Here is a 23801-nt window from a genome sequence, read left to right as displayed (position 1 = left end):
AGCAAGATGACCAGAACTGTGTGCAGTACTCCAATGCCCTGTACAACCACAACATGATGCCCCAATTCCTATACTAAATTTTGTAGAAGCCTTGGCTCAAAATGGATGTGTAAAACAGTTGCTCCTGAGAAAGGTAGGTAGTTTACAACTGTTAAGAGGCTATGGTGTGAGGAATTCAGTTATAAATTTTCAGGACAGGAATGTTTGGTTAAAACCCTGAAGGAATTATTTGAAGCTTAGAAAGTCTAAACTCAGTTGTGTGAAGATTCCGGGAAGAGACTGCCAGATTCTTAAGACACGGAATTGAAGCCACTGTTAAATCTAGTCCAAAAGATATGACAAAGAAGGGAATTCTCTCTCATGTGAGTAATATAAAGAAGTGCTTTTGGTATTATTCAGAATCTATTTTAAAGTGTATTTCAAAAATTCTTAAATGTATCTAATTTATTCCATTATAATTTTATTCCTTTTGTGTAATAAACTTCCATTTTATAGTTAAAACTGAAAATGCAGCATTGTTATTAGTGTTTCACTGGAAAACAAAACTAAAACAGAAACAAAATATGATCTCAAGTCAGATTTCAGTCTGGGATCTGACCTGTCTAGAAATAATAGCTCAAATCATAAAACAAACCATCAATTCAACACACACAGCATGATTCAGGAAAGCTATTAAATGTGGAGATATCCATAAAACATTAAGAATTATGAAGGAATTCATAGACAATCGTGCTATGACACCAGTATAGCTCTTTAAAAAGTTATAAGAATGCAGAGAACACAAACGGTCTGCTATCGGGGAATGCAAAACAGAAAATACTGGAAAAACTCAGCTGGTCTTGCACCAACTGTGGAAAGAGAACCAGATTTTACACTTTAGGTCAATGACCTTTCAATGGAATTTGAATAAAGTGTCATCAAATTTGAATGATCATTAGCTTTTCCACAGTTCGTGCAAGACCTGAGTATTTCTAGTATTTTCTGTTTTTATTTCAGATCACCAGCATTTTGTTTGAATAGTTTTGAAGGGACCATTCTGATAACTATGCCCTGAGGTCTTTGACATAACGTATTTTAAACAAAATATTCAACAGAACCAAGACTTCATACGCCATTAATTTCCAGTCTAATTTAGGATGAATATTTGAAATTTAAAAAACTGACATTCATATGTAAAGTCACTGGTAAAGTTAATCAGCATGAAGACTGCAGCTGCTTTAAAAGCAGATAACCTTTGGTCATTTGTGATCATTAAATGTCAACATGGTTAAGAATTCCAAACAGGTACACCATCGTTTTAAATTTAAGGTCCAAAGCATAACATTACTGTGTACAGTAATTACAGCACAGTTCTACTGCAAATTTACTCAAACGATAAACTGCATTTAAACTGAACACGAATTCCAGGGAGGAAATGGTGTGGCTATTTTTTCATGCATGCTTAGAACGTGGCAGTTCCGTCAGGGCTACCATTTATTGACTATCTCTAATTGTCTCAAGAAATCTTGTTTTGTGGTCAATCTTGTTCTTGAATTGTTGGTGGATTCTTAGTATAAGATTGGAGTCACATAGGCCAGATTCAGGAAGGTGTTCCCTAAAGGATATTAGTAAACCAGGTGGATTTTGTGAATAATATGGCAGATTTGTGGTAAAGCTTAGGGCGGCACGGTGGCTCAGTGGTTAGCACTGCTGCCTCACAGCGCCAGGGACCCGGGTTCAATTCCTGTTTCAGGCAACTGTCTGTGTGGAGTTTGCACATTCTCCCCGTGTCTGCGTGGGTTTCCTCCAGGTGCTCCGGTTTCCTCCCACTGTCCAAAGATGTGCAGGTTGGTGAATTGGCCATGCTAAATTGCCCGTAGTGTTAGGTGCATTAGTCAGGGGTAAATGTAGGGGAATGGGTCGGAGTGGAATTGTTGGGCTGAAGTGCCTGTTTCCACACTGTAGGGAATCAAATCAAATCAAATCTAATCTTTGACTGATAGAAGAGTTTTAAACCGAATGAAAATTGCCAAACTGCCATGATGAGGTTTTAATGCTCATTCTCTGGGTTATTCTTTCTGCTCAAAATTAACATTTAAGTCGCTAATTATGTAAAGCTGAACACGTATTACTGAAAATCGCATTATGATCACCTTAAAATTATTTTCCTTAGGTTTTCTTCTCATGATAATATTGAAGGTCTCATAGACATCTTCCGCTCCATTCTGAACAGAAAAGCTCATGTCCTGCTGATACTGGTTGGGATCCAACCATACTCGATAGGTTCGTGAATCTCCCTTCAGCCTTGGTTTAGGCTCAGGGCCTATGTAAAGGACACAAGTGACCAGTAAGAGTTCTGGAGGTAAACAGTGATGTATTCTCAGGGTTAAATACATGCATATTCAATGGAGAATCTCAACATTTTCAGGACATTGGAAAGTACTTCAAGACCAATAAGTATTTTTGAATTGTAGTCATTTCTTTTAAGACAAATGAGATAATTTGTATGCAGCAAGCTTCAATAAACGAGATAAATAATTAAGTAATTTCTTTTACTGGGACTGGATGGGTAATTCACCAATATCACTGGGAGAAATGCCCTTCTCTGCTCTGAAATATGCCACAGGATCTTTTAGATTTATTAGAACAAATAATACTGTTGCTGTTCAACATCTCATTGGATAAGTGTTCAACAATGTAGCGATCCTCAGAATTGCAACAAAACATCAAGCTAGATCCTGCACATGTGATTCTGGAATCCAGAACCCTCAACTCAAAGGTGAAAATGCACATAACTGAACCAAACAGATACAATGCATAGCTTAGTATTGTGCTCTAGATACATATTCGGTCATTCTAATTTTTAAAAACTCTTCAATGAAAAACATAAAACAGTACCTTCTTCAATGACCCGTCCTTTCTCATCCAACATTCCTTGAATTTCACATCCTCGTACAAACACGAGCCCGTACTGCTCTGCAAATGGCTGCTTGCGATCAAACTTTGTGCCATAAGTCAATACTGGTCGAACAGTTATGAGGAAGCACACATCATGTTTGCGAAGTGCTACAAAATTGAAAATGCAACATATAAAAACAAAAAACAGTAGAAATATACATAATCCTGCTCTTTGCACTGACCAATCAAACAACACAAACAGAGTGACTATCTGGAACAGGGAAAGGATTTATCCATTCAACGTAATTTTAATTATACAAGTCTACCCGAAACCAGTATAGATATATTATACATTCGAGCAAGATATAATTAGTTAAACAAGCACAAGTCATCCTTGATGTACTCAGAGCACAATTTCAGATTTTCTACTTTATTTTAATTTCCGTGGGTAATTCAATTCAATGCTTCAGTATCTGGGAAAATTACAATACCCTACAAAACAGGAAACAATACTCTTCGTAGCCACTGCAAAATAACTCAAATGGTTGGTGTTACCTTCCCATTCGTCTCTGATCTGAGAGCGAACGTTTAGGTTGATGGTCACATCTGCACGGACTCTTGCTGGCCAGTTCTCACCAATGTTGGGTTTTGCTACTTCAACAATGGAGAAAGTCACAATAGGCTGAGCCATTCGAGCCCAGCCACCAAATACAACTCCTCCATACTCCCCCTGCCTATGAAGATATTAAACAAATCAATAATACAACCAAAATACCGTTAAGTAAATTACCTTGAATGCGTTCTAACAAAACAACCCCGTAAAACTATTTTCCAACTTAAGATGGTTAAAGTTGGATTGAGTTCAGTAATAAAGAGCAAGCAAAGTGACTAATGTGTTGCACCCCCAGATTAATTTCAGAAGACTTTTCTGGTGATAATGGTAAGCATGACTATTGCAATTCAATTTTCACCAAATAATTTTAATATGCGAGGACCTCAGGGACCAAGGGACTTTTAAAAGGACAACTACTGACCTAAATAGCAGCTGTAATTACCTGACCAGACTGAGTCAAGCTCATGAAACCATCAATAAAGGAGGATCAGTCTGAACAGAAACTATTATAAAAGGTATTGAAACTGAGATCTGTATCCCCTGGTTGATTCATACCTTTCTGAAAGTTACACACTAGAATCAAAGTTGCCTGCAAATACTGCAGCCTGAAAATGGTACCGAAACCAGAATCCAAAAATGAAACTGTATTTTAGGCAACAGTTTTTGAGCAGCAAAGCAGAGAGTGAAAAAGAAATGCATACTGTTGACAAGATGGTGGAAGCCCCTCTCTCTCTCTTTGCCAACTTCGAAGTCAGTGCCTGGTGAAAAAGCAACTTGAAACAGCTAACATTCACCAAGAACTCAATGATACCTGCAAATATTCCAACTGCTGAAAAACCAACAGCTAAACAATCAGGACTCGGGTCATTTTCACAACTCGAAGACTCTCAGAACTTTAAACTAAAACTGGCTTTACCTTCTTGGCTGTACCAGGCACCCTCTGCTCATCTTTCTAAATTATTACCCATTTGCGCATGTTTGATATATATTTTTACTTTTTTGGGGGGAGTACAATGTAACAAAATTGTTCTTTCATTCAAAAAATACTTGTAATTTTGAGTTTTTGTTTTGTCCTAGTTAATTATGCTTAATTATGACACGATAGTTTCATTAAAAAAAAATCACATCTTACTGAGATGGACCAAAAGGAGGCGAGCTGATTCTCCATCCTCAATCTCCTATGCTCCAATGAAAAAAGATCAATCCTGTCCAGCCTATTTTGATAACTCAATCCCTCCACTCCCAGCAACATACTGGCAAATCTTTTTTAAACTTTCTCCAGTTTAATGATTTCCTTCTTACAGCAGGGGCAACCAGAACTGCACAAAGTACTCATGAAGAGAGCTCATCAACATCCTTTACAACTTCAACATGATGTCCCAACTCCTGTACTCGAAGGTCTGAGCAATGAAGGCAAGCGTACTAAACACCTTCTTAGTCATCCTGTTCTACCTGTGACATTGAGTTATTGATGACTTATCTAAAACTGAATTGTTCTAGCAGGAAAAGATAAAAATACGCTTTCACTGCACTCCAGCCAGTGTTATGTCCCAAAGGTTAAATATTAATCAGGTGAATTTCAAAACACAGTTTTAAACAAAAAGAGAAAATAGAAGGTTAAATTGTTCAAGAATTTTTGAAAATGAATCTGCCGCACCTCCAGTCTGAAGTGCATTGAAACATGCCACAACTAGACTGGGAAATGCAACATCTGCATGTTACGTAGGGATTATACTTGCAGTGCACTCCTTCATCAGTTACTGCTGCCGTTATCATTTCTTTACAACAGTTGGCCATTTGTAAAATGTTGGCCAAGTGATGCTGGATCGATGTATGCACATTGAAATTAAAAAGAAATGTTACTTAAAGCATCTTAACCATTTAAAATAATAATGAAACCTGTATTGGAGGCAAGCTCGTAGAGAAAAAAAAGTACACAAGTATGAATACAATGGCATAAACATTCACATTACTACTCACCATGGCTTAAGTCTACTGATCGCATCCTCCACATCCTGTCTAATTTCATATGTGGACTCAAGACGAAAGAGATTAAAATTCCTGAGTAAGTAGTCATGAAGTGTCAAAAACTGTAAATTCAGTTTAGGTAACGCAAGGCATCCTGGCATAATAAAAAACAAACAATTGTAAAATATGTCCTACAAAGTAAGTATTTTTAAAAAAAAGTAGGTTACAAGATTGCCCAAAAAAGCAAACTGCCCACAAGCATAAATAGATATCATACCTTCTCCAGAGTAATATTCTGTTGGTACAATGTTTTCATCCCAGATTATTTTTTCTGTGGGGTAAAGTGGCATCTCATTTAATTGTTGAATTTGGGATGTCCGGCGTTCATGTCGGGACACCTATCATTGCAAATGAAATTTTAAATCATTAACAACTTCCGCCTGTGAAAAAAAACATTCTATTGTTACGTTAATCAATGCATATTTTTCACTTCAATACCTACCAACATTTCTAAAAGAAATTCTTTTTCATAACAGGTATTCTCTGCCTCAGGTAGCGACGGCAAAAGACAAAGATTCGATGCTACTTTGTGAAGTATATTGGGACTGGAAATGGAAAACAAAACAAATTTAATACTGTGCGCGCTTGGCTCTTCATTAGGGTGTCCTTCCAAGTTTTCATTAGGAAAACAAAATTGAAAATAGGATGAAGTTGAAAAGATGAAGGTTAATCAAATGTTTTCTAATATATTAGTTAAACATGAAAAAATGTGGAACTTTTTATACCATATGGGGTGATTGAGGCAAATGGCAAAGATGCAAGTGGAAGCAAAATGTGGAAAAATTGAATAGAAAGGCACTATTTATGGTGTGAAAGGAAGTAAGTAGGGAGGAAGCTCACACAGACATTAACATTGACATAAACATGCTGGGTCTACTTTGTGTCTTAAGTATTGTGTGAACTCAACAACTATGTGCAGAAACTGTACCAGACAAATAAATAAATACTTACCCAAGTGATCCAAAGTGTTTTACTAAAGATTCTCGTGTATCAACAGCTGCGACATTAGACAGAGCAAAATCGTGTAGTTCTGGAAAGTGAGCAAATGCTGCCCTCTGCAATGAAAATCAGTAAGTTGCAACAGATTTACACAATTAGACTGTATAATAAATATGAAACATATCAATGATTAAGCAATAGTGAACATAATATTCGGCATGGATGGGTTGGACAAAACGGTTTGTTTCCATACTGCATGGCTCTATGACACTATAATATTTTGATTTCTGAGACAACAGGCTTCTCTTGAAATGTGCTCCAGTATAGACTTGAAAATATTAACAGTTCAAAGACAGAGATGAGGAAATGTACAATATAACAAACTCACATTAATGGATTAGTATTTTTGGGCATTTTTATATATTGTTTTCTGACACAACATAACAACTACAGCTAACTGAAGTTAATGTTAAATCAAACATTATAGCACCTAAAGTCACATTAAAAAAAAACATAATTTTTTTTATTATTTGAAGCACTTTGGAACTCTAATTCCATCACCTCATATTCTAAATAAAGCTCCTAAATTTAAATGTGTTAATAATACAAGTTCTAAGTATATGTGGTTACAGAAGGATTTGGTAAAATGGAAATGCACGTTATTTTTTGATTTATGTTTCCCACATCAACTTACGCAGTACCTACAATGTAGTAAAATGGTCCAAATGGCTTATTAAAAAAGATTCTCGTATATCAACAGTTGCAAAATCAGAAAGAGCAAAATCACTTGGACATAATCAAACAACGATTGACACTGAGCCATATAAATAGACAGCAGGCAAGTAAGGTGTCATAAAGGAGAAGAGAGGAAGAAAGCTAAAAAAGGTTTAGGGAGTGAACAAGAATTTAGGGACTAAATGTCCATAAATGTAGGAGTGATTCAGATTGCTCAAGAGGCAAAGACAGAAGGAACACAAGCATCTTGGAATGTTATGGCTGGATCCAAATCAAGAGGTGAGGAAGGGGCAAGCTCATGGAGTGATATGAAAATTGGATGAGAATAATAATAGCAAATAGAAATGCTCACTTCTCTCCATTTGTACAGAATTAATTAGCCTCATATTTGTGAGATGAACTATTGTATTTATAATAAATGCTGGAAATCAGCACTTTTGGAGAGAGATAAACAGTTAATATTTCAACACTACTTCTCTCTCGACGTTCCCATTTTGTTATGTCAAGCATTTAATTAGAGTGAAGAATTTATTAGAATTAGTATACAGAAATCCTTAATTGGAGCAATCTCCATGAAAATGCATCTACAATTCAGAGACCAATCAGCTGTCTCCTCTCATGCATTACAAATATCCGTTTTCTCCTTGACTTGGTATTCTTACAAATTATTCTGATGAGTGCAAGATGAAAAGTTCTCAAGTGTTAGCAATGCCCAAATTATATTATTTAGAGTCTTGTGATCAATGATTACAGAACAACCTCAGTTATCAGAATATCAATTATCCAAATTTCGGATCATCTGAACAAGATCTCAAGGTCACATAAAAACGCTACACCAAAGAGGTGGTGCTTCTGTCTTTGTATCGCGACACTGAGTTCAGCGGAAACTTACAAACGATCTTGAGATTTTAGACGCTGTGACGGACCTTGTTTAATGCTGGGATTTCCATATTTATGTTATAGTGAGGGTCTGGTTCTTCTCATTTTAACCAGTCCTGTGCAATTTGCTCCTCGCAGCCTGGAATGTTGCTCTAGTATTATTTCCTGCCATGCAGTGCAAGCTGCTTGGCTTCCTGCACGCTGTCCTCAGCCTCTACCAGCTTCACCCACAGCTGTGCCACATTCTGAACCAGATCGGACACACAGAGCCTGGGCATTGTGCTGCCCGCCACCCGGAGAGTCCTCCTGCAACAAGCGCTGCTCAAAGGAATGGAAGCGGCCTTAAGGGGCAAGCCCCTGCCCTACAACCTGAGCCTAGAGACGGTCAGCAGCCAGGACTGGCAGCCTGATCCACACAGTCACTCCAGCAATCCGACTGCCACTCTGTTGTGATCTGGGGAGTTGCGGCTGTTCTGGCGTTCCACAATCTGCCGACCAACTGGTCCAAATGGATTTTTTTAGCATCTTTTCTAGAAATCCCTTTCATCAGTGTCATGGAGCAAGGAGAGGGGCTGGCCAGTGAGGCGGGGAGCAAAGCAAGATATCCATCTTCTGTCAGCGTTAAATTGGAAACTTTGTTCTGCCTTTCAACTTGGTGTAAGGTGGTGTGTATAATGTAGTGGCTTATTGTGGAGTGAAGAGATGCATACAAAAAGTGATTTTATTTGCAAAATATCAGGAATCTTTAAACAACATCCAGTGTTTGTACACATTTTATCAATTGAATGAAATAAAAATTCTGCAAACATGCTTTTTTTTATGTTTTATGTTCACTAGGACTTGCTTTATGATCAGATCAGTTATCCGAACAAAATATTCCCCACCCGTCTCGATCGGATAATTGAGGTTGTTCAGTATACAAAACAGAATTTGTTGGCAAAATGTTATCTTGCAAGGAAATCTTTATAAAGTAAAACATTATTGTCCCTTACCTGAAGAGAGGTGATCAGATCATAATGGATTGTAGTCATCTCATTTTCAGTCAGAGCATTTCCAGTCTGATCATTAATTTCAAAACCTGTGTAGAACCTCAACATTTCTAACAGCTACAAATAAATAGATAAATATGGATAATTCAAATGCTTTATGACATTTTAACAAATCTGGAAGTGAATGCTCACAGGGTTCACATTCAATGAGCCAATGTGCAGTGTAAAATTAATCATCAGCCAAATCAGTGTCAACTGGACTTGAGAAACCAGTTTAAAGGTCAAAAACCGACAGTCATATGTCAAACCCAAGGTCATCAGCACAAAAGTAACACACTTTTTGAAGGCTAAGCAACCCAACTTTGTTTACCACACTTTTCCTCACTCCTAAGATTTAAATAGAGGAGCTAATGAATTGCGACTGAACTAATCACATGCGATTTGCACTGAAATGAATTCCCAGCGTGGATTTATGAAACTATTTTGAAATATTTAAGAAAGAATCAGCTACTTAGGACAATAATTAAGGCACTCTTCACATTACAGAGTATTACCTTTCAATTTAACATAGCTAAACTGACTAAAACAAAAAGATACATGACATAAGCAAACCCTGCCACCTTTGGAGAAAATGAGAGTTGATGACCTAAACAAAGCTGGATCTGTGAATATTAATTGCTGAAAGAGCTTTAAAAAAAATGCAGTTCTAAGCCAGAGATATCTAAGCCTTGGTCTACGTGAGTCACATAGTTGCCATATGCATGGACTGAGAAAGAGGAGTGGAAGGATTTAAAGTTCAAACCACTGGGTAATGTGTTATAAATTGAGTCCTGCTGTTCCCCAAGTTGCACCAAATGTTAAACTTTATTTTTAAAGGTATGTAGAAAATGACTCTATAAACAATTCCTTAGCTCCTGACCATCTACACATAGCAGGAACCCGCATCCACAAAAACACAGTTCACAATAGGTATCAAATCCCTAGCTGTGAAATGATGCAATTATTTTGTTAAATCCTGTTTTAAAACAATTCTCTCTCACTGCAGTCCACGGTTTATAGAAACAAAAATAAAAAGACAGAATCCTTCCACTGTGATAGTTATATTAATCTACAGACCCTGCTCCAGGTTCACAAGGTGGCCAAATCAACCAATGTGCAACACAAGCACAGTAGGTATTTGAGGAAGGGTCACTCGACCCAAAGTGTTAAGTCATAGATGAATAGAGATGTACAGCATGGAAAGATTTCACTCCACAGATGCTGCCAGACCTGAGTTTTTTTTAGCAATTCCTGTTTTGGTTTCTGACTTATAGCATTCATGTTCTTTCGGCTTTTACAATAGGTATCAGCTGCCTAGCTTGCATGAGAAGTATGTGACCAATAGACAATTAGGTGCATAAGTCTGATCTAAACTCAAGCTGAATAATGACCAATCAGGCAAAGTATCATAAGAGACAAGCCCTGAAGAGTGGATCAGCAGTTGAAAGCCAGGAAGATATTCAACAAAAAACAAAGTGTAAACCACAGAATGAAATGATCAATTCTTTACCAAGGTATCACCATTCTACACATCACACTTCAACTGTTAGGAGTGGCCAGAAACCCCTCTGTAATGATAATCTTTATCCAGAAATGAGAAACAGTTTAAACTTAACATTCCCTTCAATACCACAAAGTGGTAACTCTCAAGCTAGTCATTAAAAAATTGTCACAGCCTACCTCTCTGCAGCACAACAAGCTTCAGCACGAATACCCTGCATCCCTTTATTGCTCTGATTCCAAAAGGTTTCATGGAATACCGGCAATAGTTATTCACCTTCTTCTATAAAGTAAAAATGGCAGTATTTAAGTGCTGCCACCATCTCACCTGGCAAAAAAGTCGACCCTCCTTCTCTCTCTGGACCAGATTAGATAGGTGGCAGTGAGTGACTAAATGAGAATCATCCAAAACAGTGCTGAACCATCGTCGGGTTGGAAGGAGTGCCTTTGAGGAAACATAGTTGATACCAATTAAACAACAGCACTCACTTCCTTTAAGCTAAATACCAATAAAAAGATTTTTATAGTACAATCACAATTCTACACATATTTAATCAAGAGTTCAATTCAATGTCAGCCTTTTGGACTTGAGCAAATGCAGTAGATGATTGTGATTTGTAAGCTTTTTCAGAATTTTTATACAAATCCTGTATGCATGCAAATTGCTTACCTCCAAGTCTATCATTAATTCGATAAATCTTTCACAATAATGAACCATATCCATGCTGACTGGCCCTACATACAAATTTTTAAAAAAGTTAATGCAGAATGTAGAAGTGTTACACCAATTTCTTCATTAACGTACACATACAAACTTTCTGCAAAACAAGATTTTTTTTTAAAATAGCTAAGAAAACCTTATATGAACTTTTTAAATGTGGGCTTGAAGTAAATCGACAAAAGAGGAATAAAAATGAAAATAAAAATGACACCTCGTGAAAGATACATGGTTAAAGCCTTTTACACGTTTATTTCCTTAACACAAAAGAGAATCATATGAAGTCTAAATGGTTACTATACAAACATTCACAATAAGAGATGCTGCATTTGAATAAGACAATGGTTGGATCACTGTTGAGATAAAACATGCAGTTCTGGGCATCCCATTTCAGGAAGGTTATGAGAACTATATAAACAGTAGTGCAATAATTCACTCGAAATGACACCCAAGTGGAGAGGCTCCAGTTAGGAAAGAAACTGGAAAAAGGGATTGTTCATACTAAAACCAGGGAGTCTACTGGTCACCAAGGGTTCAAATGATGAAAGGCTTTGTAGTAGTAAATAGTGGGATTATTCCCACTTGTTGCCCATTCAGGACTATTACAATCAACAGCCCAGCATCCTTGCAGGAAAAATTATGCTAGTTCCTGGTGTAGGCAATGGTGCAATATCATTATGTGCAAGACAAATAGATTGTAGCACTGGCAAAAGCACAGCAGGTCAGGCAGCACCTAAAGAGCAGGAGAGTCAACATATAATGATCCTAATGGTGCAGACACATCCTAGCATAGAAGGTAGTAGTCGCCAGTATAAGAAATCACTGAGCATGTATGTGCAGTGAAAATGCTGGTAGCCATTTGAAGTCATCTTTACAGTCAGGCAGTTCCCAGAGATTTGTTAGACTACAGGAAGTTTAATCTTGCAAAGGACATCGATGAAACATTTAAAAAGGGTGAATATAAAGAGTACATAAAAGCAACAGGAAAAAAGGAATTATCAGAGTTAGATGCAATAGTATATATTTATTTTTATAAATATATACATTTATTTATAATTATGTATTTTATTTTTATAGTAATGGCACAGACACAAGGGAGCATTCTAAGATTTCTAACATTATTAGAAGAGCAATCAACTTCAGAATTCAAAGCTGATTGTTACAGAATAATAAGTTTGATTCTTTAAATTCAATAATTGTGTATTAGAAGTTGGTTTGGATTGGATTGGATTGTTAAAAAATTTTTCATCCTGTTCTAAAGGCTAAAATTTTACACCACCCATAGCCCACAGCACTGTAGCACACTCTAGTGGCAAAAGAAAGATTATACAGCCTCAAGTGCTTCAAACCATAATCATCACATATGCCATTTCAACTCTCCTTCACCTGATAAGACTGGTATGTCAGTAAAAAGTATTTGCCACTTCAATCATAAGTTGGACTGCAAAGTAAAATTATTATTAGATTTAGCTAAACAATTCCAAAGTAAACCAGTTCTATTTTGAAATTTACTATTCTGTATCAACATTTTTAAAATGTTTCATTGGAAATAGAATTAACGCAGTGAATAGAAGAGTTAATAAGTAAGAAAGTAATTTGAAGTTTAGAACATAGGGAGGGCTGAAAATCCCAAATCAATCTTGATATGGCAAATACATAACTCAGCAAAGGGAAATGTACAAAACTGGAACAATCACAGATTAATATTTTCTCAAACATAACTAATAGGTTATGGTAATGATTTTAATGATATCTGTGGCACATTGGTAGCATTCCAATCTCCAGACAAAAAGCTCCAGATCCCAATCAGGACTTGTTCACTACTTAAGGAATATTCATGGCAGGGTTTAATGGGCTGATAATCTTTCACTCCTTCTCACAACTCCCCAAAAGTAAAGTGTGCAAAAATATGCTCCTTTTTTTTAAACAAACCAAAGAGGTCTCAGTGTACAGATGTTAGCAATTCTGATTCAGTATGTCCATTATTATCATTACATGGATATACTGAATTTGATTACATGGTAATAAAACAAGAAAAGTGTGCAATTTTATTACCATAAAATGATAACTACACTAAAATATTGCAAACAGGACCCAAATTCTAATGCTGTCATTAGAAGCAGATAGAAGCAGATTTCTTTGCACTCCATCTTCAGCTAGGGATTCTGACACCACTTTAAAATGCAAATCAGTAACACCCCTCAGAGTCTGCAGTAATCAACAGATAGCATTAGGCTTGCTCTTTCTCTTAACAGTGGGCTCTCATATCTGGGTTGCAGCAGAAGTATAAGACTTCCCCTTCATGACACTGTCCTCTCTGTTGTTTGAGAGACCTATCAAGTCAATTTCCTGCTCAAGCAAGTATCAGGATAGTGTACCATGCTAGTCCTGCACCTGCAGCAGTGTTGCAACCTGGATTCTCCCAAGACTCGGAAACCACTAAAAATGGAGAACCTTGTGCCACAGACACTGTCAGCCTGCAACCAATTCTGTCATAACCTATATTCAGCAGTCTAACTGCTCAAATTTCAGTTCACAACAACATTTATTGCAAAACAGAAAATTAGCATTGTTAATATTCTTCTGTTAACATTGTTCAAATAATATTTGATTGGGAAAGAAGTGAGAGATGCTTGAGCAGTTACCTGAAAGAGGAATGCTTTTTAATACGCCAAGAAATTTGCCAATGAGACAAGAAAGAAATCTCTTCTCTTGATTTGCCCTTCAGATTAAGAAACAAAAATAATGTTGGTATATTGTTTTCAATGCACCATAAAGTGATTTAAATAAATTATTATTTTCTGAAATAAAAGCTGCCCCTGCAAAACGCAACTCAAAGCAGGTATATGGAATATTTGCGAAAGAATGTCTAGTTGACAAAACAGTGTGAACAACTAAACTAAGTTCCAACTTAATGGAATTGATAGTCCAGAAATTGCAGGTAAATATTATGAATATTATAACAGACTTACTGTTCAGCAGATTTTTCATCTATTTTCTCTTCCTTTTTTTTAAGTAGATTCCAGAATTTCCTCAGCTTTGGTGTTTTTTTCAGTTCATGTTCAAGTCGTGACTGATAAAAGTACAAATTTAGTATTAACAGTCTCACAATCAGTGACACCCTGATCAGCAATCTTGGTCTTTTTTTTTGTTGGCTATCATTATGACAAGCTTATATAAAATACTTCAGGTGATGAAACAGAATTGGTCAAAAACATTAAACTCCCGCGTAAAAATGAGCCATTAATCTGTATTAATTCTTTACGATAGACCTTGAATAGTCACTGAACTTACAGAAAGTAGACACATCCACATAGGGAGAGAGATAAGTCGCTGCACCTGTTCTCGAATTAGGTCTACTTCCTGTTGGAGAATAGAAATGTATTTCACAGGCTGAAATCATGTTTACAAGCAATACCATTTATACTGACAGAATAATGCTTCAAAGACAGATACATTGGTATATAAATACTATTCTAACTATAACAAGACTTCCAACTCCAGAAATATGACATTAGAAATACAAATGGGGAGCAACTGTTGTCCATTATGGTATTGCTATGTCTCTTGTAAAACCCATATATAAAATTAGGCTTTAAACAAGAAAGAGAAAATTCTAAGAATGCAAATTTTCACAAATATTACCTATAAAGTTGATTATTATTATTTAACTAAGTCGAATCGGTTAGCATGAAGTTAAACTCTTTCTCCCAAATATTTAACTTTTCTGTTGAAGAGTGTGTAACACGCTCTGCTGAGGGCCTCTTGTGGTATATGAAAGTATCAACCACACAAAATCTCATCTCCAGAACAAAGGAAACCAAAATACAATCTTTTATCTTATACATATGCAGATACTCATAACTGCTTTTTGCTGTTATTTTGACATATACAATTAATTGGCGTGAAAATTCATAAACATCAGAATTACATGAAATACAAGTGAAATTAAAATTCAAATAATTTGGAATCAGCACAAAGGCAAGATAACATATGACTGAGGAGCAGACATTGGTCCTTTGAACCTGCTCCACCATTCAATAGGATCTATAGTTGACCTGGTTATGGTCTCAATTTCACCATTCTGTCTGACCAGCCAATAAATTTCGATTCCCTTGTCTATCAAAAGTATGTTTAATGGAGCCTAACACGAACTCGATGGCCCAACCCACTATCTTCTTAGCAAGAAAATTCTACAGATTATCACTTCAGAACGAAAAAAATTCATTTTCTTTATCACAATACCTCTTATTCTTAAACTATGTCCCGTATTTCTCATTCCTCTACAAGAGACACTCTTTGCTTTGAATCCACCCCGTCAAGTCTCCTCATGATCTTATGTTTCTATAAAGTCACCTCTCATTCTTGTAAACTCCAGTGGGTAGAGGACTAAAGTGTTCAACCGTTCTTTGTAAGCAATAGGCACCAAATCAATCCATTCCTAAGCAACTGGTCAAAATTCTCAAAAGTTAACTGGGTCATTTCTGCTTTTTATTTATATAATCTACATGTAAACCTGGTGCAAATTGTTGGATATCCCTGACAGCTGTATATTTGTTAAGAATTATTGCTGAACCTGTTGGCACCTTGAACTAGCAAGGTTTTGAAGAAAAGCAGGATGGTTTGAAGAATCATGAGAGTGATATGTTACTTATCCTTTGATTCAAGAAGTGCTTGTGCAAGGAGATAAATAGTAATAGCAAGAGCCATGAGTAATTGAAATGTTATTTATGGGTTATGGTAATAAGCATAGGGAAAGCTATCAGTTAGAATATTGAAAAATAATATAGACAAACCACAATAAAGCCTTCTCTTCAAAGAGGTGGGGATCACTTTGATCAAGAACTCTAATTTGAGGGAAGTAGCTTCAGAATAAATAAATGCAGTTGCTACATGACTATCCTCAAAGGACTGGGAACAGATATCCCAAGGAGATATCTCAAAGATATATACAGTCTTGATAATACAACATATAAAGCTGCATAGTTTCCAAAACTACCTCAAAGTATTCCAAAGGTACAGAAACTGCAAATTTTGGTAATAAATAGTAGGGTCAATCTAGATGCTCACAATATGAAAAGATACAGAAAATAATCAAAAACACAAATGAAATGCTAGTCTTTTTACCCAAAGGATTAGAATACAAAGGGTACAGGTCATGCCTCTTCCTCAGCCTTTATAAGAAGTTAGGACTGGGGACTAATTGTGACATTTGAATTTGCTGATGATATAAAACCGGATGGAATCATAAATTTAGGGAGGCCACAAGGAGACTTCAAGAGGACTGCGACAGGCTAAGTGAATGGGCTAGAACATAGTAGATGGAATACAAGAATTGTGACATTCTCCACTTCAGTAGAAAATTGCAAAAAATTTCTTAAATAGCTAGAGGTTAGGCAGTGTTGGTTTCCAAAGAGACCTAGTTATCTATCATTCATGTGTCACTACAGCTAGTATACAGGTACAACGGGTAGTAGGAAAGTAACAGTATGTTGGCCTTTATCACAAGGGAATTGGAGTACATAAGTAAAGATGTCTTGCTGCAATTGTACAGAGTCATAGAAAGACTTTTTCGATGGTATTATGAGGTCTGATCAGCTAAATGGTCGACTCACATTCCTTTAAATGTTAGTTATGAGCTTGACCCAAAAATGATTTTTGGGAGAAGAGTAATGGAATGTGGTGAATTCAAGAGTGCTTGAATGGGTGAACAGGCTTGAGGGGCTAAGTAGCCTATTTCTGTTCCTTTGTTCCTATCCATAAAATCTGCTCTGCACTACAAAGTATTTATGACCACTTGAAATGTCATCTATGCAGTGATAAACCAGAGGACAAAGAAGCTTGACTGATAACATCAAGTATTGTAGCATGATTGTTTGAATGCGTTTAATTTTGCATGTTTGCACTTACCAAGCTGTTGAAGCAGTGATCAAGAAACACCAAGAGGACAGTTTGTTCTCGCAATGTAAGATCTTTATTTTCTTCAGCAAGGGATGCAGTTAAAATACATTTGAAAAAATAGGGAAAGTGTTCAGGCTTCTGCGTAAAGGTCTAAAATGTAAACAACAGAAGACAGGTTACAGAAAATGTCCAGAGTAACTTCTGGACCAGACACAATGGTTACGATCAGATGCAGCTTTCAAAAGACTCTGTTTGTGCTAAGTATCATAATTCTATGTTCTAAATGCTTGCTACTTTAACTTGTAGTACTGAAATCAAAATCCATATCTGTATATCAGAGATTTTTAATTCATCTTTGCCTCTTGCACATGCAGCTAGAATTCAATTCTTCTGTACCAGCTTCAATGCAAAGGCACTAATTATCAGACTATGTGCATTTGTGTACATTGAGACATAGAATATTGTTGAATGTCTGTACACTGTAGTCTGCAGTTCATCCTAAGACTTCAAAGACTTTGCAGGTAAATCTCGGGAAAATAATCAAAAAGTGATAACACCTGGTCATTGCAAGAGTACGAGGATATTCTCAATCTTCTGAGACTAAGTGCTGTGAGGCACACTGGTTCAATAACTAACTTGACATATACCAAGTATAATATATGCTGCTTGCTGAAGTATTAAGGGCTTCAGTCGGCCTTTATGCAGATCACTATGGTACTTACAGCAAATAAAAGTGACCAATGAGAATCTCCATATCAATATCCCCATGATTACAATAACAAAATTGCCAGTTTACTGTTATTAGTTAAGTACTGCAGCAACTCTCAAGTTTTTTTTAAAAAAAGAAAGTGGTCAACAGCAATAATCAATTCTACCTCATGGACTTATCTGCTTTTTTGATTTGGGTTTTAATATTAACTCCTTTTTTCATTCATATTAAACAGAATCAAAAAGGCAACTTTACAATTACAGTCAAACTTCCTGACTCAATTAGTGTTGTCCATAATGAACAGAGATACATATCTACTGATTAAAACAATGGTGAAGAAATAATAGGTCAAATGATTCAGAGACATGCATCATGTATGCAAATAGAAACTTGAAATTAGTCAGACAAATACAGGTAATGCAATGACAAGATGAATGGCTTGATCTGGATCCATCATTAAATACATGTTTTGGCTGTGCAGTATTCAAGTTATTTGAACCAAATAATATAGAAAAAAAAACCATGTTCATGACTTGAACTCAGTGCTTCGCAAGCATTATTCCATTGTGCCTTCAGAGCTCCTTTTGGGGTGAGTGGATGGTTGGTGGAGGAAGCAAAGGTGTCTGAATAAAGTTAGGAGAGAATCGAGTGTGTAAAGCAGAGTTGTGGATGCAGGGGTTGTTTAATCCAGAGTTTTATTTAAGCACCAACCTTTTCATAGGTTTTTGCAAGGTAAGATTCAGACCTTCATGATCAGCCAGTTAGGCCATGTCCATTATTGAGAAATGCCTTTTTAACAAGCTGCTTCTCAAACAGCTAAGGAGTGCTTATACAGCAAAAGTTCAGATGTTACTAAAATCAAACTATTTTGACGATTAGATTCAGCGTTTAATTTATTTTCATGCCTAGGGCGAACAGTATCACATTGTCACTATTGACTATGAAATAAACAATTTGTGTTTTGGAAATCTAAGATTCAGACTTGTCCCCATCATTTCCTGGTGCTGTATTCCTGTGGGATGGCCCCAGGCTTCAACACTGCATACAATTTTCATTACAGAATTGGAAACAACACAAAGCTCTACAACAGGTAACTGATAGCCTCTTACCTCCCAAGCAGGAACATTTTCTCGAAATTTTTCATTCACCATACAGCAAATCGACATCAGGTAAGCTTTGCTGGATACTTCAGAGGAATAGTTTGGCCAGAGATAATTCTCCAGATACTGGCTATTAATTTACACAGAAATAGTAAGTCAGCTGCATAATATTCATAACAACATTGCTTCAAAAACATTTTTTAAAAAAATACCAAACCAAATGTAAAAGTTACCTGAATTCAAGCAGCATAATTTTTCTAATTGCAAATCTGAAAAGTAAAAATAATTGATTGCTGTTTGTATAACTGACTGAATACCACAATAAGTGTGTTAATTGATCCTGCCATCATGCTGTAAGAGATGACATATAAAGTCTCAAACTCAAATTGACCAAGTACCAAATGGACATCGAACCATAGTAGATACATATGCAAGAACAAAGATGCTGTTTTTGTTTAGCACTAGTATGTTAAAAGGTTAAAACTTAAGTTTTAATTTGGCATATTTCATTTATTTTCTGTGAAGGAAAACTAACGAAGGTGAGAGAGAATTTAACACTAAATTTGTAGTTTCTTTCCTGCTTCAAATTCACATTACTATAGTGGACTGAAACTCATTCGCAAGACCAACATGCTATGCAGCTTAGCCCAAAATCCTCATTAAAGGTTTACATTCACTTAGAATATAAACCACATATTTAAATTAGGCCCTTCAATACACAAAACTAGATTCTAATTAAAGACAAAACAAATGCATTCATTCTGACATCGGTACTTGATTTATATTGAAAAGGATATTTGCTGTCTTTTTTTGAAAAAAAGTGAATTGTGGTGCTGCTACTGGATCTTAGACCATAAGACATAGGAGCAGAAGTTAAGCCATTCAGCCCACCAAGTCTGCTCTGCCATTCAATCATGGCTAATAAGTTTCTCAACCACATTCTCCCACTTTCTTCCTGGAACCCTCGATACCCTTGACAATCAAGAATCTATCTCATTCTTAAATACACTCAATGCCCTGACCTCCACAGCCGTCTGTGGCAATGAATTCCATAGATTCACCATTCTCTGGCTGAAGAGGTTTCTTACCTCCATTCTAAAAGGTCTTCCCTTTACTCTAAGGCTGTGCCCTTGGGTCCTATTCTCTCCTATTAATGGAAACCTCTTCCAACATTCACTCTGTCCAGGCCACCCAGTATTCCCTAAGTTTCAATTAGATACCTCCTCATCCTTCTAAACCCCATAGAGTATAAACCTAGAGTCCTCAAACGTTCCTCATGTTAAACTTTTCAATCCTGGGACCATTCACATGAATTTTCTTCATGACCAGTATATCCTTCCTGAAATATGGGGCCCAAAACTGCACACAATAATCCAAATGTGGTCTGACCAGAGCCTTATAGAGCCTCAGAAGTGCACCTCTGCTTTTATATTCAAGTCCTCTCAAAATAAATGCCACCATTGTATTTTCCTTCCGAACTAACTCAACATGCTAGTTTACCTTGAGAGAATCCTGGACTAGAACTTCCAGGTCTCTTTGCACTTCAGACTTCTGAATTGTCTCCCCATTTAGAAAACAGTCCATACCTCTATTCTTCCTACCAAAGTGCATGACCTCACACTTTCCCACATTGTACTCCATCTGCCACTTCTTTGCCCACTCTCCTAACCTGTCCAAATCCTTCTGCAGCCTCTTCTGCCTCCTTAATGTGACCTGTCCATCTACCTATGTTTGTATTGCCAGCAAACCTAGCCAGAATGCCCCTCATCTAGATTGTTAATGTATAAAGTGAAAAGTTGTGGTTCCAACATGGAGCCTTGTGGAATACCACTTGCCGCTGGCTACCATCCGAGAAAGGCCCTTTTATCCCCACTCTCTGCTTTCTGCCAGACAGCTAAGCTTCTATCCATTCTCACACTTTGCCATTAACATCATGGGCCCTTATCTTACTTAGTGGCCTCCTAAGCTGTACCTTGTCAAAGGCCTCCTTGAAGTCCAGGTAGTTAACATCCATTGGCTCTCCTTGGTCTAACATGCTTGTTATTTCCTCAAAGAAATGTAGATTTGCCAGGCATGACCTTCCCTTGATGAAACCATGTTGACTTTTCCCTATTTCACCATACACTTCCAAGTATTCAGAAATCTCACCCTTCACAATGGATTCCAGTATCTCACCCATGACCGAGGTTAGGCTAATTGGTCTGTAATTTACCATCTTTTGCCTTTCTCCCTTTTTAAACAGATGCGTTACATTAGAGATTTTCCAGTCCTTTGGGACCCTCCCTGACTCTAGCGATGCCTGAAAGATCACCACTAACGCCTCTGTTATCTCTTCAGCTATTTCCCTGAGAACTCTTGGTGTACTCCATCTGGTTCAGGTGATTTATCCACCTTCAGGCCAATCACTTTTTCTCGCACCTTGTCTTAGGTGATGGCCACCATATTCAGCTCTGCCTCCTCACGTTTTTGAATTTTTGGGATATTATTCATGTCTTCTACCATGAAGTCTGGTGCAAAGTAATTATTCAGCTCGTCAGCCATTTCCTTGCTCCCCACTACTACCTCTCCAGCATCATTTTCCAGCAGCTCAATGTCCACTTTGGCTTCTCTTTTGCCCTTTATACATCCAAAGAAATTCTTATAGTCTTCCTTTATATGACTGGCCAGCTTACCCTCATAATCAATCTTTTCCCTCCTTATTTCTTTTTTTTGTTACCCTCTGTTGGTCTTTGTAAGTTTCCAAACCCTCTGGTTTCCCACTGCCCTTCGCCACATTATATGTTTTCTCTTTTGCTTTTATGCTATCCATGATTTCCCTAGTCAGCCATGGTTGCCTCATCCTCCCTGTACCATGCTGCTTTTCCCTCGGGATGAATCTCTGCTGTGTCTCCTGAATTACTCCCAGAAACTCCTGCCATTGCTGTTCCACTGTCCTTCCTGCTAGGCTCCTCCCTCATGATTCTGTTGCTTTTATTCAGTTGTAATAGCGTGATGTCTGATTCTATCTTCTCCCTCTCAAATTGCAGAGTAAATTCTATCGTATTATGATCACTGCCTTCTACAGGTTCCTTCACCTTAAGCTCCCTTATTAAGTCTGCCTCATTACACAACACTAAATCAAGTATTGCCTGTTCCCTAGTGGGCTCCACAATAAGCTGCTCCAAAATGCCATCTTGTAGACATTCCACAAATTCCTCTTCTTGCAGTCCACTACCAACCTGATTTTCCCAGTCCACCTCCATATTGAAATCCCCCATGATCACTGTAACTTTATCTTTCCTGCACATCTTTTCTATCACCTGGTGTACCTTGCGTCCCAGCTCCTGACTACTGTTTGGAGGCCTGTACATAACTCCAAATTTTTTTTTACCTTTGCAGTTCCTCAATTCTACCCACATAGATTCTACATCATCGGATCTAGTTCGTTTTTTTAAACTATTGACTTAATTTCATTTCTTATGAATAAGACAACCCCATCCCTCTGCCCACCTGCCTATTTTTTCGGTAGGATGTCGAGCCTGGAATATTCAGCTCCCAATCCTGATTCCCCTGCAGTCACGTCTCCGTGATGCCCACCACGTCATACCTGCCAATTTCGATCTGCACCACAACCTCATTTACCTTATTCCTTATATTGTGTGCATTCAGATATAGCACTGACAGTCCTGCATCAACCACCCTCTTCTCATTGTCATTCGTTTATCCAGTGCACTTGAAGTTTGATTGCTCACCTTTTCCGAACACGCTGTCCTACTTGTATCTGTGGAGACTATAATAACCTCTGCTGAGTTCTGCAGTCCTTCTTGAATTTGTGTTTTCTAATTTCCTCTATAACTGGACCCTCCCCCACCATTTAGCTTAAAATTCTATCTACAGCCCTAAATATGCAATTTGCTAGGACTCCGGTCCCAGCACCGTTTAGCTGAAGACAGTGCTATTGAAACAGGTGCCTTCTTCCACAGTACCGCTGCCAATGTCCCATGAATTCAAACCCATTGCTCCCACATTAATCCTTAAGTCACGCATTTACCTTCTTAATCTTATTGACGCTGTGCCAATTAGCTCATGGCTTAGGTGGTAACCCAGAGATTATTACTTTTTTTGGTTCTGCTTTGTAATTTAGCTCCTAGCTGTTCATACTCCTTTAACAGAACCTCTGCCCTAGTTTTATCTATGTCATTGGTACCTATGTGGACCATGCCCACTGGATCTTTATGGGGTGTAGGTTTGATATCCAGACGTTTCATTACCTGGCTAGGTAACATCATCAGTGGCGACCTCCAAGTGAAGCGAAGCTGTTGTCTCCTGCTTTCTATTTATATCTTTCTCCTGGATGGGGTTCCTGGGGTTTGTGGTGATGTCATTTCCTGTTCATTTTCTGAGGGGTTGATAGATGACATCTAAATCTATGCGTTTGTTTATGGCGTTGTGGTTGGAGTGCCAGGCCTCTAGGAATTCTTTGGCATGTCTTTGCTTAGCCTGACCCAGGATAGATGTGTTGTCCCAGTCAAAATGGTGGGTTTTTTTTCATCCGTGTGTAGGGCTCCGAGGGAGAGAGGGTCGTGTCTTTTTGTGGCTAGCTGGTGTTCGTGTATCCTGGTGGCTAACTTTCTTCCTGGTTGTCCTACGTAGTATTTGTGGCAGTTTTTGCATGGAATTTTGTAGATGACGTTGGTTTTGTCCATGGGTTGTACTGGGTCTTTTAAAGTTTGTTAGTTTTTGTTTGAGAGTGTTGGTGGGTTTGTGTGCTACTAGGATTCCGAGGGGTCTTAGT

General features: G+C 37.4%; 1 protein-coding gene across 4 annotated transcripts in view; it reads right to left on the bottom strand.

The window, feature by feature from the left end:
• The window catches only part of aqr (aquarius intron-binding spliceosomal factor), a 65184-nt gene that overhangs the window by 34657 nt on the left and 6726 nt on the right, over nucleotides 1-23801 (bottom strand). For all 4 annotated transcript variants that reach the window (XM_043698028.1, XM_043698026.1, XM_043698025.1 and 1 more), the window contains 16 exons: nucleotides 19261-19296; nucleotides 19037-19157; nucleotides 17228-17368; nucleotides 14612-14680; nucleotides 14290-14390; nucleotides 13963-14039; nucleotides 11270-11334; nucleotides 10928-11044; nucleotides 9064-9177; nucleotides 6470-6573; nucleotides 5961-6063; nucleotides 5736-5856; nucleotides 5471-5612; nucleotides 3433-3611; nucleotides 2878-3045; nucleotides 2133-2302 (listed from right to left, as the gene is read on the bottom strand). In XM_043698028.1, coding sequence (XP_043553963.1) covers nucleotides 2133-2302; nucleotides 2878-3045; nucleotides 3433-3611; nucleotides 5471-5612; nucleotides 5736-5856; nucleotides 5961-6063; nucleotides 6470-6573; nucleotides 9064-9177; nucleotides 10928-11044; nucleotides 11270-11334; nucleotides 13963-14039; nucleotides 14290-14390; nucleotides 14612-14680; nucleotides 17228-17368; nucleotides 19037-19157; nucleotides 19261-19296 — 1828 coding nt within the window. The remainder of the gene's footprint in view (nucleotides 1-2132; nucleotides 2303-2877; nucleotides 3046-3432; nucleotides 3612-5470; nucleotides 5613-5735; nucleotides 5857-5960; nucleotides 6064-6469; nucleotides 6574-9063; nucleotides 9178-10927; nucleotides 11045-11269; nucleotides 11335-13962; nucleotides 14040-14289; nucleotides 14391-14611; nucleotides 14681-17227; nucleotides 17369-19036; nucleotides 19158-19260; nucleotides 19297-23801) is intronic.

Source organism: Chiloscyllium plagiosum, chromosome 10 (assembly GCF_004010195.1).
Source record: "Chiloscyllium plagiosum isolate BGI_BamShark_2017 chromosome 10, ASM401019v2, whole genome shotgun sequence".
Classification (NCBI taxonomy): domain Eukaryota; kingdom Metazoa; phylum Chordata; class Chondrichthyes; order Orectolobiformes; family Hemiscylliidae; genus Chiloscyllium; species Chiloscyllium plagiosum.
This window is presented reverse-complemented; position numbering and strand designations above follow the sequence as displayed.